Source organism: Micromys minutus, assembly GCF_963924665.1.
Source record: "Micromys minutus genome assembly, chromosome: 6".
Classification (NCBI taxonomy): Eukaryota; Metazoa; Chordata; class Mammalia; order Rodentia; family Muridae; genus Micromys; species Micromys minutus.
In genome coordinates, this window is record NC_137975.1 from 9,459,523 (window position 1) to 9,473,118 (window position 13,596).

The 13,596-nt window shown below is 36.9% G+C and overlaps 1 protein-coding gene across 1 annotated transcript in view; it reads left to right on the forward strand.

Moving 5' to 3' along the window:
* LOC308421694 (contactin-associated protein like 5-1-like) overlaps positions 1–13,596 on the forward strand; it is a gene marked incomplete at both ends in the record, with an annotated part of 497,826 nt that overhangs the window by 184,852 nt on the left and 299,378 nt on the right. The window contains one exon of the mRNA XM_080918133.1: positions 6,838–6,957. Coding sequence (XP_080774259.1) covers positions 6,838–6,957 — 120 coding nt within the window. The remainder of the gene's footprint in view (positions 1–6,837; positions 6,958–13,596) is intronic.

Sequence of the window (13,596 nt, forward strand, 5' to 3'; positions counted from 1 at the left end):
CCTTTTAGCTGACAAGTGCCAATTTTTGCATTAACTCCTGATAGTAACTGTTCAATAGCAATACAGAGTTTAATTGTTGGTGTTTTGAACAGATAAATATTGCTATATCCAAAGCATCTTGGTGTTATAAAAACAGGATCTCCTTCAGGATGAAGGCAGTCCATTGTTTTCTTTCTTAAGAATAATAGAGATGGGCTGGCCTATCATCTGGTCCAGGATCTAAGCTCAGCAAGGCAGGGTTTTTAGCTGTACTAAAGGATAAAAGGAAGAATTGGTCTTTTGTTTAGGCAATTCTTTCCTCTCTAGAATCCCTACTTCCTAGTGTACTTCCTGTGAGGTGTCCTGAGTTTTTGCCGGGCCTGTGGGAATTTTTGTGTTCTGACAAATAAATGCTCTCTCTTCTCTCTCTTTATTTTCCTTTCTTTCTTTCTTTCTTTCTTTCTTTCTTTCTTTCTTTCTTTCTTTCTTTCTTTCTTTCGTTCTTTCTCTATTATTTTGCTTTACTTTACTGGATGTTAATCAAAACTTATTTTTTTTATCTCTTTTATCCAGATTTCTCCTTCTTTCTCTGAAATCCTACCCATCATGTGGGCAGCTGCTACCATGTGGCTAACCCCCATTTATACTTACCTGAAACAGAACGGTTTCTCTCACCTCTTTATCTTCTCCATTATTCTCTTCTGAGCAGCTACTGAGATTTTTGGCTTTGTCTGCATTGGGGATTCTCCTCAAACTTGCAATTAAGCCCTTTCTTAAATTATTCTATTAAGAAGGCTAATCACCCCATGAAGGAATCTTGATACCCCTAGTATCATCTGGTGACTACAAAGAGATTTCTCCAAACTTCCACTGATATTATATGTGTGCCTCTTCATGGGTATTATTGGATGTCCAGTCACATGCATATGTACACATGTCAATGTTGGATATCTCATGTTGTCATTCTTCACTTTGTTTTTGAGACAGGGTCTCTCAGTTGACCTGAGCTCTCCAAGTCAGCTGGGATCATAGGCACACACAGCTCTCTGTATGGGTTCTAGCTATCAGGCTTGACTCCTTAGGCCTATGGAGTCAAGCCTTCTACTTACATCAGTCTCCCAAGCCATACCAACAACTTTTGATTTTCTTCTAAGGAGGCTATTTTTCCACAGCAAGATGTGCTATGATTGAATATATCACTTCCTTCCTCTGTGCTCTCTATCTAATTTAAGACTCTATATTACTATTTTGTGATTTAGTGTTTATTTCCCATTTTATTCTAAAGTTCTGTTTTCTTCTTTTTCATAAAGTTTAAGTGTGTTTTGCCATTTTACTTTACTATTTATGATTTTGAATCACTGCATTAATCTTAGCCTCTTCACGTTTATAAAACAAACAAAGAAAAAACCCACTGTCTTTTTTGCTTCTAGAACATTCATGCCTTCCACTTTTTATTACCCAATCCTATTATTCACTCGTAACTTGATGTTGGTGCTGACTTTATGACTGGGCCCAGTGTTACTTCTCCTTCATGTACTCCTAATCATTAAACAATACCGGAGAAGAGTTCATGGTGGCCCAGCTCATAAGGCCTCCACTACACACAGAAATTCTGTAAAAAAAGTATCCCAGTAAAAGGACACTTATTCATTCTATGTCTTTTGTATACGTTAAGGTCAACTCCGTCCCAAAGAAAAGTGATTGACCTGAAACAACTACAGTTTTAAATTCCACCTAGACAAAATGCTTTATTCTCCTGTTTGTTTTGTTTTATTTTGTTTTGTTTCTGCTTATACGTATTGTTTTGCTTTGTTTTTTTTTTCCTTTTTGAAATAAGGTTGTATAATGTAGCATTGACTGGTTTCCTATGTATAAAAGTGTGACATCAAACCTACAGACATCTTCTTGTTTTCCATTAAAGAGCCTCCACTACTACACAAATTCTCCTTCTGAAGGGGAGCTTTTTTCTCTGGCACGTGACGAAAAAGAGACTACCCAGTAGCACAAAGGCACCTTTGGCTTTCAGCCAAGAATGAAAGTGGTCCACGTTTTGGGGGAATCTTTTTACACTAAACTCCTTAGCTAATTTTTACTTCCTATCAGAAAAATCAAACAAAATCTGACAACTGTGAGACTGTACCCTGTGTTATGTGCTGTTCTCACATGACATAATAAGAGCATTTTCTGCATTCCCAGTCTCACAGTACATGTCCTTTGAGACATGCTAACGCGAATTCATGCATACAAAAAGATCCTGGAGATGTTAGGCATGTTTGACCTATTTTAAAGCATTTCAAAGCCTCAACAATAATTTAAAAACATAATGGCCAAAAACGAATTAAACATGCAGGGAGACAAATGCACCTCTAGACAAATACAACTACAAGAATAAAAAACCAAAAGAGTAAAATGGCAAAGCAAAACAAAACAGCTAAGCACAGGAAGTAAGAGCAAGAACATTGTGAAGGGTTTAGAGTAAATGGATGAAAGAGAGACAAAGTAGCAGATCTGCAGTGCTGAATCTTTATGCAGAAATAGCAGATGAAGGAGTTGGAACAATGGTTTTATAGGGATGGCTAGAAGTGCTTTTGATGTGAAGGCTGGCCTTCCCATTACCAGGATCCGCATCAAAGCCCAAAAGTGCTCTTGCACTATATTTATCCGGCCATCTAGCTCATTTGATATACTGTAATAAAACAAGAGGCCTTGGATTAAACAAGGATGGAGATGATAATAGACACCTGAAGTTGTCCTCTCACCTCCATATAAACACCAGGGCATACTGTGCTGGGTAGAATTTGTCAACCTGACACAGCCTAGAATAGTCTTAGAGGTTGAAACCTCTGGATAAAATGCCTCTGTGAGTCTGAACTGTAGGCACGCCTGTAGTTCTATTTCTGCAGTAGTTAATTAAAGTGGGCAGCCAATTGTAGTTTGTGTCATATAATGGCAGGTATACTGAGTGGCATAATAAAGTATCCAGAAAAAGCTATGAAGAGTGAACTAGTAAGCTTTACCCCTCATAGACTTGGTATCAGTTCACACTCTAGGCTCCTGACTTGAGATTCTGCCTTCACTTCCCTGGATCATGGACTACAAAAAGCTCAAGATGGAATAAACCTTTTTATACCCCCAAAGTTGCTTTTATTAAGTTATTTTACATGATGAATAGAAACACTAAGACATGGAGCACTCCTCTTTAAAAAATGCAGACCCATACATTACACACACACACATACACACACACACAGTACAATTTAAGAAACAACAAATGTACCTTACAAAATGATCACAAACATATAAAAACTGCAGATGGCATGCAATTCTGCTACTGGAGTTGAAAATGTAAGTTTTCTGAAAAACATACATTTGTTTTTCATCTGTTTGAAAGCACAGAAGTGGATCACCAGCCCCTCTTCACTGTTAAGCTTCTCTCACCCTTATAGTATGCAGTAGAGGCTTCCAAGTTCTTTCAGGTAGGGCATTTCAAGCAAGATCTTTCCCGAGGATGTCAGGGCATCTAACTCAGGATGCAATCCAGGAGCTACAAAGGTAGTGACTGCTGCCTTTTAGTAATCTAATTCTCCCATTTCTGCCTGGGACCCAGGCATCTTCTTCATTGTGGCCTGTATTCACTTATGCTGTCTACCAGACATAGGTCTTCCTACTTTAAGTTGTTTGGTCCCATATTTTGTCACAGCAATGAAACTATTAATTAAGACAATCATGAATACCTAAATACCAGCAAAGAGTCCATCATGCAAATTACCTTGGGGACCAGCATGAGCAAAGTTACTTTCCCGAAGTAGCACAGATGATAAGTTGAAGCAACACTGCAAAAATTTACCTGATTCATCTCTATGTTTTATGTACTTTGTAAAATATTTCAAAGTTATATGTTGTGTGTGTGTGTATGTGTGTATGTGCATGTGTTTTCAATGACTACATTTGTGTGTTTATCACATAATAAATGTGTGGGTCAGAGAAAAACATTCAATGGTTTGTTCTCATTTTCTACCATGTAGGTCCCTGTGACAAAACTCATAACATCACAGTTGGCAGCAAATGCCATCACTCACTGGGTCATCACACTGTTTCAGTAGTGGTGAGAACATAGGAAGCTTATTGTGTTCTCTGTATAGGGCGTATGTCATGACACACTCATATACCTCTGCTTCAAAAGTATGTCTGAATATCAGAGAGAGTTCCATATATATATCCTTGAATTTACTGTAAAATGGAAAAAGCTCCACCTCTCTCATTCATTAGAAGCTAACTGGTAGTGAATTATTTGAAGCTCTCTCTTTGCAGTAGGTCAGGATGGGCAATAGCTTCATAATACTGAAAAGGGGCATAAGTCATAGGAGTAGAATTCAGCTAAGGTTACAAGCTTGTACACTATCTTATATCAATGTTGGGAACCACTAAGTTGTTGAAAGCATGGCTAGGTAACATAATTCAATGTACACAGGCTACTCAGACACTGTGTAAAGTATAAGATATTAGTTATGACTAATATGGTTAATATGCCTTTTTAAAAGCTCTCATTGGTTTGTTGTGAATTTCATATCATGCACCTCAGTCCCACTCATATCCCCACCTTGTTCTAACCCTCCACCCTTGTAATCTCCCTTCTAACACAGATAAAGCAATCTCATTGTGGAAGCTGTAGTATGTCACAGTGTGTTTCACACTGGACCATTTTTTCCACACTTCTTGACTTGCAAATGTTCATTACAACCAATCCTTGGTTTGGTACAAAACCTCTAGCTTGTGCTCTACTGTCAATAATGGATCCTCATTGGTACTCCTCTCGGACATTTTACAGTTTCCCTGTATCATACACATATTGTAATTTTGGATCTGTAGGACCAGACCTTCATGCACTCTAGTAGCTTATCAATTGTCTAGATGTTCCGTGGGCCAACTCAAACCATGGATCCGTTTCTAAAACTATCCCAGCTGGTCAGTCCACCAGGTTACCACCGCTCAGCTCACTGGGGCAAGCTCTTCTGCCCCTGTTGGCCCATCCAGTGCCATATCCAAGAAAGGACAGAACCAGACCTTCCACTCTAATGTTCTGCCCCCTCTGTCACCTGCTGATGCATGTGTGGTACAGCAGCTAGACCTACAACACCTTTAGAGACATAAATAGTATGTCACTTAAGCCATCTCCTTCACATTTTATTGGTACAAATTTATAACATCATTTGTAAATTTTAAATTCACTGGCTAAAAATGTGTTTATCCCTTGTATCATTTGATAGATGCCATAATTCAGTGTCTTATAGCACAATCTGTGGTTTTTAGTGGTTCATCAGCACAGAGAAGATAGACAAGTATCTTGATGATTCTATTTTAGTATATATAAAGAGACATGGGGACATACCTGCATAATGAAAATTAAAAAAATATAATGTCGGAAACAGAGTTTAGGCTACATGAATTTCTTAAATGGGATAAGAAGAATAAAAGATTAATAATAAAATAAAAGCATATAATGATTAGTTTTATAGGCCAATTTGACACAACCTAGAAATACCTCAGATGAGAGAAGAGACTAACTAAAGGGTTTTCAATATTCAGTTACCCTGAGGGGATTAATATTTGTTGTGGAAGTCCAAGCCCACTGTGAGTTGCATCATTCCCTAAACTGACATTCTTTGTGTTAGCTCTATTCCCATTGCTGTGATAAATACCCTGATGGAAGAGGTAACATCTGATTACCATTATAGTTCATCATGAAGGCAAATCAAAGAAAGAAACTCATGGACCTGGAAGCAGAAATTGAAATAATGCAATGGAAGATTACTTCTTATTAGGATACTGTCATGGCTTGAACATCTTGCTTTCTAATGCCACACTGGTCAATGACAATCTCAGGAGTGTTATTGATTCCAATGAACTGGATCCTGTTCACATCAATCAATAATTAAATGTCATATATGGTTTTATACACTCCAGTATGTTGGGGAATTTTTCTCAATTGAGGTTACATTTTCAGAAACAACACTAGCTTGAGTCCAGTTGCCATAAACTCAGTCAGACAAGTTTCTGAACTATTTGAGTAGAAAAATTATTCAGAGTATAAGCAATACAGGAGGCAAATGTGCATTTGTTTCTTACTAGCTGTGGATGTGATGTGATTTGCTGCCTCAAATTCCTGCAGCTACCCTTTCTCTACTGTTATGGACTGTAACCTCAAATTGTGAGCTAAAATAAGCCTCTCATTTAAGTAGCTTTTTCAGTCAAGGTATTTGTACTGGTTGGTTTTGTGTCAACTTGACACTAGTTGGAGTTAATCACAGAGAAAGGAGCCTCAGTTGGGGAAATGTCTCTATGAGATTCAGCTGTCAGGCATTTTCTCAACTTGTGGTCAATGTGGGAGGGCCCAGCCCATTGTGGGTGGTGCCATAACTGAGCTGGTAGATCTGGGTTCTATAAGAAAGAAAGCTGAGCAAGCCAGGGGAAGCAAGCCAGTAAGTGATATCCCTCCATGGCCACTGCATTAGCTCCTGCTTCCTGGTCTGCTTGAGTTCCAGTCCTGACTTCCTTTGGTGATGAACAGCAAAATGGAAGTGTAAGCTGAATAAACCCTTTCCTCCCCAACTTGCTTCTTGGTCATGATGTTTGTGCAGGAACAGAAACCCTGAATAAGACAGTATTTTTCATAGCAACAAAAGTAAAACTAAAATAGACTACATGTCTGCCAAGTCCCAGAATTCTGAATTATAAACATTCCAGGGGGCTTTACATGAAAGAAAGGATGAAGCATGAAAAGTGGGGAAAATTATGAGCTACTGACTCTTGTGGAGAAATATTCAGAATCAAGTAGATTTTGCCTTTTTTTCTTTGCAGCCATCTATGAGCAATCCTGTGAGGTGTATAGACACAGAGGTCATACAGCTGGGTTCTTCTATGTTGACTCTGATGGCAGTGGGCCACTGGAACCTCTTCAAGTGTACTGCAATATTACTGGTAAGAGCCATGTTTTTCTAAGCATGTTTACTTAACCTGAGAGACTAGTGGTATGAGACCAAAGGGAGGTATTGGTAAGCCATATTGAGTGTTCCAAACCTCATATTTCTAGCTTCATGGGGGGAAAGAATGCTATTTAGAAAAATAATAGAAATTAGCTTACGTTTTTTTCAAGACAAAAAGTAGAGAGATCTTGGTTGCCATAATACTATTCCTTGAAGAAGTAATGCATTACAAAGTCTTCTCTGTAAAGCTGGCTAAGGATATCTTCATTATTTAAAACTCAGCAACATTAAGAAAGGGGGATGTAAAACAAATATATATACACAAAATATAAGTGAGTCACAAAATTCAGTGGGAAGTTCAAATTCACAAATAGAAACCCCACTGTAGTTTTAATGGATGGTTCTAGGGACCATGTATCTCTCTGATTCCTACCACTGTGTGCTTTAATGGTTCATCAGTGAAACAGGGAAAAAGTTGACTCAAAACAAAGGAGCTGTGAGGAAAACAGATAATCAGTATGACAATGAACCAGCCAGAGAGGAACCACAAAGCATAGCTTTCACCTCAAAAGTACTCAGAGATAGTCCATTCTGGAGGGTGACCATGGCCCGACAAGATTGATTTAAGTTACCACAAATTTTATGTTCCATCATACTAATGGTTTTATAAAGAGCTTATTGTACTAGCTGTGAGTCAAGATCATTTTCCATATACTGGTCAAATACTGAGAGATTTCAGTAAAGCAGGAAATTTTCTGCCCTGAGCTTCACATGCTATCTGATGGCATTCTTAGCCGTTCGTTTTTTGAAACTTAACAGTCTCCTTATACATTTCAAAAGAGGTTGCCAGAAAGTCACCAGAATGTTATGCTATGATCAGAAATTTTCAATAAGCTAATGTTCAAAATGTCAAGATTTTCCAAGAAATCACGAAAAATTTAATCAGCTACTCAACTTTGTGTAATATTCAATGTAGACTTAGCTTCATTTTTTTTCTTTTTTGGAAATTATAGTTCCCTTGCAAATCAGTACTACCACTGTCACCACCATCATCTTCATCACCATTATCATTAGCTGTTTTTTCCCCACGGAATTTTCTGAGAAAATTTAACTTCTTTATAAATCAATTACAAAGATTTAAAATGAAATCTGAGGAGCCCACAAGTTGAGCAAATAAATGTACTTGGTGCCAGGTCTGATTGTTGGAGAGTAATCCTTAGACCACCACATTGTGGAAGGAGAAAAGTGACTCCAAAAATATTGTACATGTTCTATGCTGACTTCTAAGATTTACAGTAGTGCACATATGCCCTCCCCACAAGTAAAATAAATGCTTAGAGTTGTGATTTGATGAATAATTCATTCTATAATAAAATTCAGCAGTGCACACATTGACGATTTTAAATGTTTAACTTTGTAAGCTGTTGAAATGTGATTGAGAATCATTAATTGGCATCTCTCTCTCTTTGTCATTCTCTCTCTCTCTCTCTCTCTCTCTCTCTCACACACACACACACACACACACACACACACAGAGAGAGAGACAGAGTGAGATAGGGAGAGACAGAGAGAGACAGAGAGAGACAGAGAGAGAACAAGGCATGCAGTTAATTTCAAGCCTGGTCTTCAAAGATGCAAAATGTCCTGGGTAATGGAACAGCAAAGTCAGGTCTTTCATATGTCATTGAGCATTTATGTCCTGTCCTCCTGTTATGAGGCAGCATGCCTACAGAGCGAATTATAGTTAGATAGCATCCAAGAAGAGAAATTACACAATGGATGTTTATGTGGCAGTGAACTCAGGAACTGGACCATGAGGTGCTGTAAATATGATGAAATAAAACCAGTGCAAGAAGTGATGACAGGGCATGCTCCTCATTTTTTCCAACTAGATGCAAAGATCCAGACATTGGATGCTGAAAGTGGAAGTTATTTTAGTTTCTATATTACTTCATATAGTGAAGAGTGGCTATATGTTTGTTACTTAGATCAGGAATAGAAATTTTGTTGCTTGCTGTTCTTTGTTGTTGTTAAATAGTCCTGTTAGACTACCTAGTCTATGACTGGGATTCATAATGTGTTTTGGTTCTTTTAAAAATATGATTTTCACACAGGTTCTTAATAAAAATACAAAATTCTAGGTTAATATGGAGAATTATAATTCCCTAAATGCACTCATGTTAATCTGTATAAAAGTATTTAGATGCAACTTACACTTGGTCCCTTCTTTTAAAACATAGGTGTTTTTTGTCTAAAAGAAAGGCAAAAGAGAAAGACACATACTGCTGAGTGTCAGGTATGACATCTAGCTAGGAGGAATGGATACCACCAACTGAATCCAAACATTTGCGGGAATTTTAATTTAATGTTTCTTTCTTTTTAAAATTGAACAACTTTATTTTAAAAAAGAGATAAATGTACAGATTTTAAAAGCATTTTTGCATAAAAGTATATGAATACATTTTTGTCAGTACTTGATTTTTTAAAGGATTGATAGTATGCATTAAAAACTTACTAGTTAAAATGAGCATAAAGTGCATGTAAAATAAGATGTAACATAGAAATAGTCAAAGTTTTCTTGGTGTGTAAAGATTAAACATAATGATTTTTCATCTTTTTTTTTTTTTTTGTTGGTTTGGTTGTTCTTGAACTTCATAAGTCTGTGAGTTGTTTCTGGAGTGTTCAGAGCTTTCTGGGATGAGGATTCAATTATCAGTGACTGCATATTATGTCTGTTCTTTTGTGACTGGGTTACCTCACTCAGGATAATATTCTCTAGAAGCATCCATTTCTTTAGATTTTTATAAAGTCATTGTTTCTGATAGCTACGTAGCACTCCATTGTGTAAATGTATCACAATTTTCGTATCCATTCATCCTCTGAAGGACATCTGGGTTCTTTCCAGCTTATGGATATTATAAATGGGCTGCTATGAACATTGTGGTGCATGTGTCTTTGTTGTATGTTGGAGATTATATGGGGTATATATCCAGGAGTGGAATAACTGGGTCTTCAGTTAGTATTATGTACAATTTTCTGAGGAATTGTCAGACTGACTTCCAGAGTGGATGTAACAGTTTACAACCCCATCAGCAGTAGCAAAGTGTTCCTCTTTCTCTGCATCCTCGCCAGTATCTGCTGTCATCTGAATTTTTGATCTTAGACATTTTGATTGGTAAGGGGCAGAATCTCAGGTTTGTTTTGATTTGCATTTTCCTGATGGCTAAAAATGTTGAGCACTTGTTTAGATTCTCCTCAGGCATTCAATATTCCTCAATTGAGAACATTTTGTTTAGTTTGTACCACATTATTAATAGGGTTGTTTGATTCTCTGGTGTCTAACTTCTAGAGATTTTTGTATACCTTTGATATTAGGTCTCTATCAGATGTGGGGTTGGTAAAGATTTTTTTCTGAATCTGTTGGCTGCCATTTTGTTTTCTAGAAAATGTCCTTAGCCTTACAGAAAATTTGAAATTTCATTAAGTCCCATTTGTCAATCTTTGACCTTAGAGCAATAGCCATTGGTGTTCTGTTCAGGAAATTTTCTCCTGAACCTATGTGTTCTAAGGTTTTTCCTACTTTCTCTTCTAATAGTTTTAGTGTACCTGGTTTAATGTGGAAATCTTTGATCCACTTGCACTTGAGCTTTGTACAAAGGGATAAGAAACGGTCTATTTTCTTTCTTCTGCATGTTGAGTTCCAGTTGGACCAACACCTTTTGTTGAAGAGACTGTTCTTCTGCGATTGAATGTTGACAGCTCCTTTATCAAAAATCAAGTGACCATATATGTGAGGCTCATTTCTGGATCTTCTATTCTATTCCATTGATCCACGTGCCTATCTCCATACCAATACCATGCAGTGTTTATCACAATTGCCTTGCAATATAGCTTGAGGTCAGGAATAGTGATTCCCACAGATGTTTTCTTGTCGTTGAGAATGGATTTTGCTATTCTAGGTCTTTTGTTATTCCAGATGTAATTAATTGTACATTGTTCTTTCCAACTCTATGAATAATTTGGTTGGAATTTTGATGGGGATTGCATTGAATGTGTAGATTGCTTTTGGTAAGATGACCATTTTTACAATGTTGATCCTTCCAATCATGAGCATTGGAGATCTTTTCATTTTATGAGATTTTTCTTTAGTTCCTCCTTTAGAGATGTGAAGTTTTTGTCATACAGGTCCTTCACTTGCTTAGTTAGAGTCACACCAAGCTATTTTATACTGTTTGTGACTAGTGTGAAGGGTATCTTTTACCTAATTTCTTTCCCTGCATGTTTATCCTTTGAGTGGAGGAAGGCTTCTGATTTATTTGAGTAAATTTTATATCCAGCCACTTTGCAGAATTCATTTAACAGCTAAAGTTTTCTGGTGGAATTTTTGGGGTGTCTTACATACACTATCATGTCATCTGCAAACAGTGATGATTTTACTTCTTCCTTTCCAATTTGTATCTATTTGATTTCATTTTGCTGTCTAATCGCTCTAGCCAGGACTTCCAGTACTAAGTTGAATCGGTAGGGGGAGAGTGGGCAGCCTTGTCTAGTCCCTGATTTTAGTGAGATTGCTTCAAGTTTCAAGTTTCATGTTGGATATTCGTTTACTGTATATTGCTTTTATTATGTTTAGGTATGGGCCTTGGATTCCTGTTTTGTCCAAAACTTTTAACGTGAAGTGGTGTTGAATTTTGTCAAATGCTTCCTCAGAATCTAGTGAGATTACCATGTGTGTGTTTTTTTTTCCTTTGAGTTTGTTTATATGGTGGAATACTTTGATAGATTTCCATATAGTAAACCTTTCCTGCATCCTAGGGATTTAGCCTACTTGATCATGGTGAATGATAGGTTTGATGTGTTCTTGGATTCGGTTTGCAAAGATTTTGTTGAGTATTTTTGCATCAGGGTTCACAAGTGAGATTGGTCTGAAGTGATTTTTCCTTGTAGGGCCTTTGTGTGGTTCAGGAACAAGGGTTGTTGTGGCCTCAAAAATGAGTTAGGCGGTGTTCCATCTGATTCTATTTTGTGCAATAGTTTTGACAGTATTGGTATTAAGTCATCAATAAATGTCTGATAGAAATCTTCACTGAACCCATCGGGACCTGGCCTTTTATGGTTAAAAGGCTTTTGATGATTGCTTTCAATTCTTTACAGATTATGGGACTATTTAAATAGTTTACCTGGTCATGGTTTAATTGTAATATCTGGTATCTGTTTAGGAATTCATCCATTTCCTCCAGATTTTCCAGCTTTGTTGAGTATAGGCTTTTGTAGTCAGATCTGATAATTTCTTGAATTTTCTTACTTTCAGTTGTTATGTCTCCACATTTATTTCTGATTTTGTTAATTTGGGTACTCTTTCTTTGCCCTCTAGGTAATCTGGGTAAGGGTTTATCAATCTTGTTAATTTTTTCAAAGAACCAGCTCTTGGACTTGGTGATTCTTTCAATGATCCTTTTTGTTTCTATTTGGTCAATTTCTACTTCGAGTTTGATTATTTCTTGATGACTTCTCCTCTTGGGTGTATCTGCTTTCTTTTGTTCTAGAGATTTCAACTGTACTGTCAAGTTGCTAGTTTATGCTCTCTCAAGTTTCTTTTTGGAATCACTCAGAGCTATGAGTTTTCCTCTTACTACTGCTTTCATTGCATCTCATAGGCTTGGGTATGTTCTGTTTTCATTTTCATTAAATTCTAAAAAATAATTTCTTAATGTCTTTCTTTATTTCTGCTTTGAACATGGCATCATTTAATAGAACATTGCCTAGTTTCCATGTGTATATGGGCTTTTTGTTGTCTTTGTTTTTATTAAAGACCAGCCTTAGATCGTGGTGATCTGATAGGATGCATGGGAATACTTTAATCTTCTTATGTCTATTGAGGATTGTTTTGTGACATATTATATTGTCAATTTTTGAGCAGGTGTCCTGAGCTGCTGAGAAGAAGGTGTATTCTTGATTTAGGTTGTAATGTTGTGTAGATGTCTATTAATTCCAACTGGTTCATACCCTCCTCTAGTTTCACTGTGTCGTTGTTTCTGTTTTCATGATCTGTCCACTGATGAGAGTGGGGTCTTGCACTATCATTCGTGGGGTGTAATGCATTTTTTGAACTTTAGTAGCATTCCTTTTATTAATATGGAATATTAATATTGTATTTGGTGCATATACTTTAAGGATTGAGAGTTCTTCCTGACAAATTTTCCCTGTAATGAGTAAAAAGTGGGTTTCCTTATCTTTTCAGATATCTTTTGGAGGAAAATCTACTTTATTCAATATTAGAATGCCCACTCCAGCCTGCTTCTTGGGGCCATTTGCTTGGAAGGTTTTTTCCCAACCTTTTACTCTGAGATAGTATCTGTCTTTGTCTTTGAGATGAGTTTCCTGTATGCAACTAAATGCTGGATTCTGTTTATGTATCCAGTCTTATAGCCTATATCATTTATTGGAGAATTGAGTCCATTTATTTTAACAGATATTAACGAATAGTAGTTGCTGTTTCCTGATATTTTTACTTTTAGAGGTAGAATTGTGTCTGCATGTCTTTCTTATTTTGGTTTGCTTGCATAAATATTTTCTTGTGTTTGTTAGGATGTAGTTTTTCTCCTTGTATTGGGTTTTTCTCCTACAATTTGTT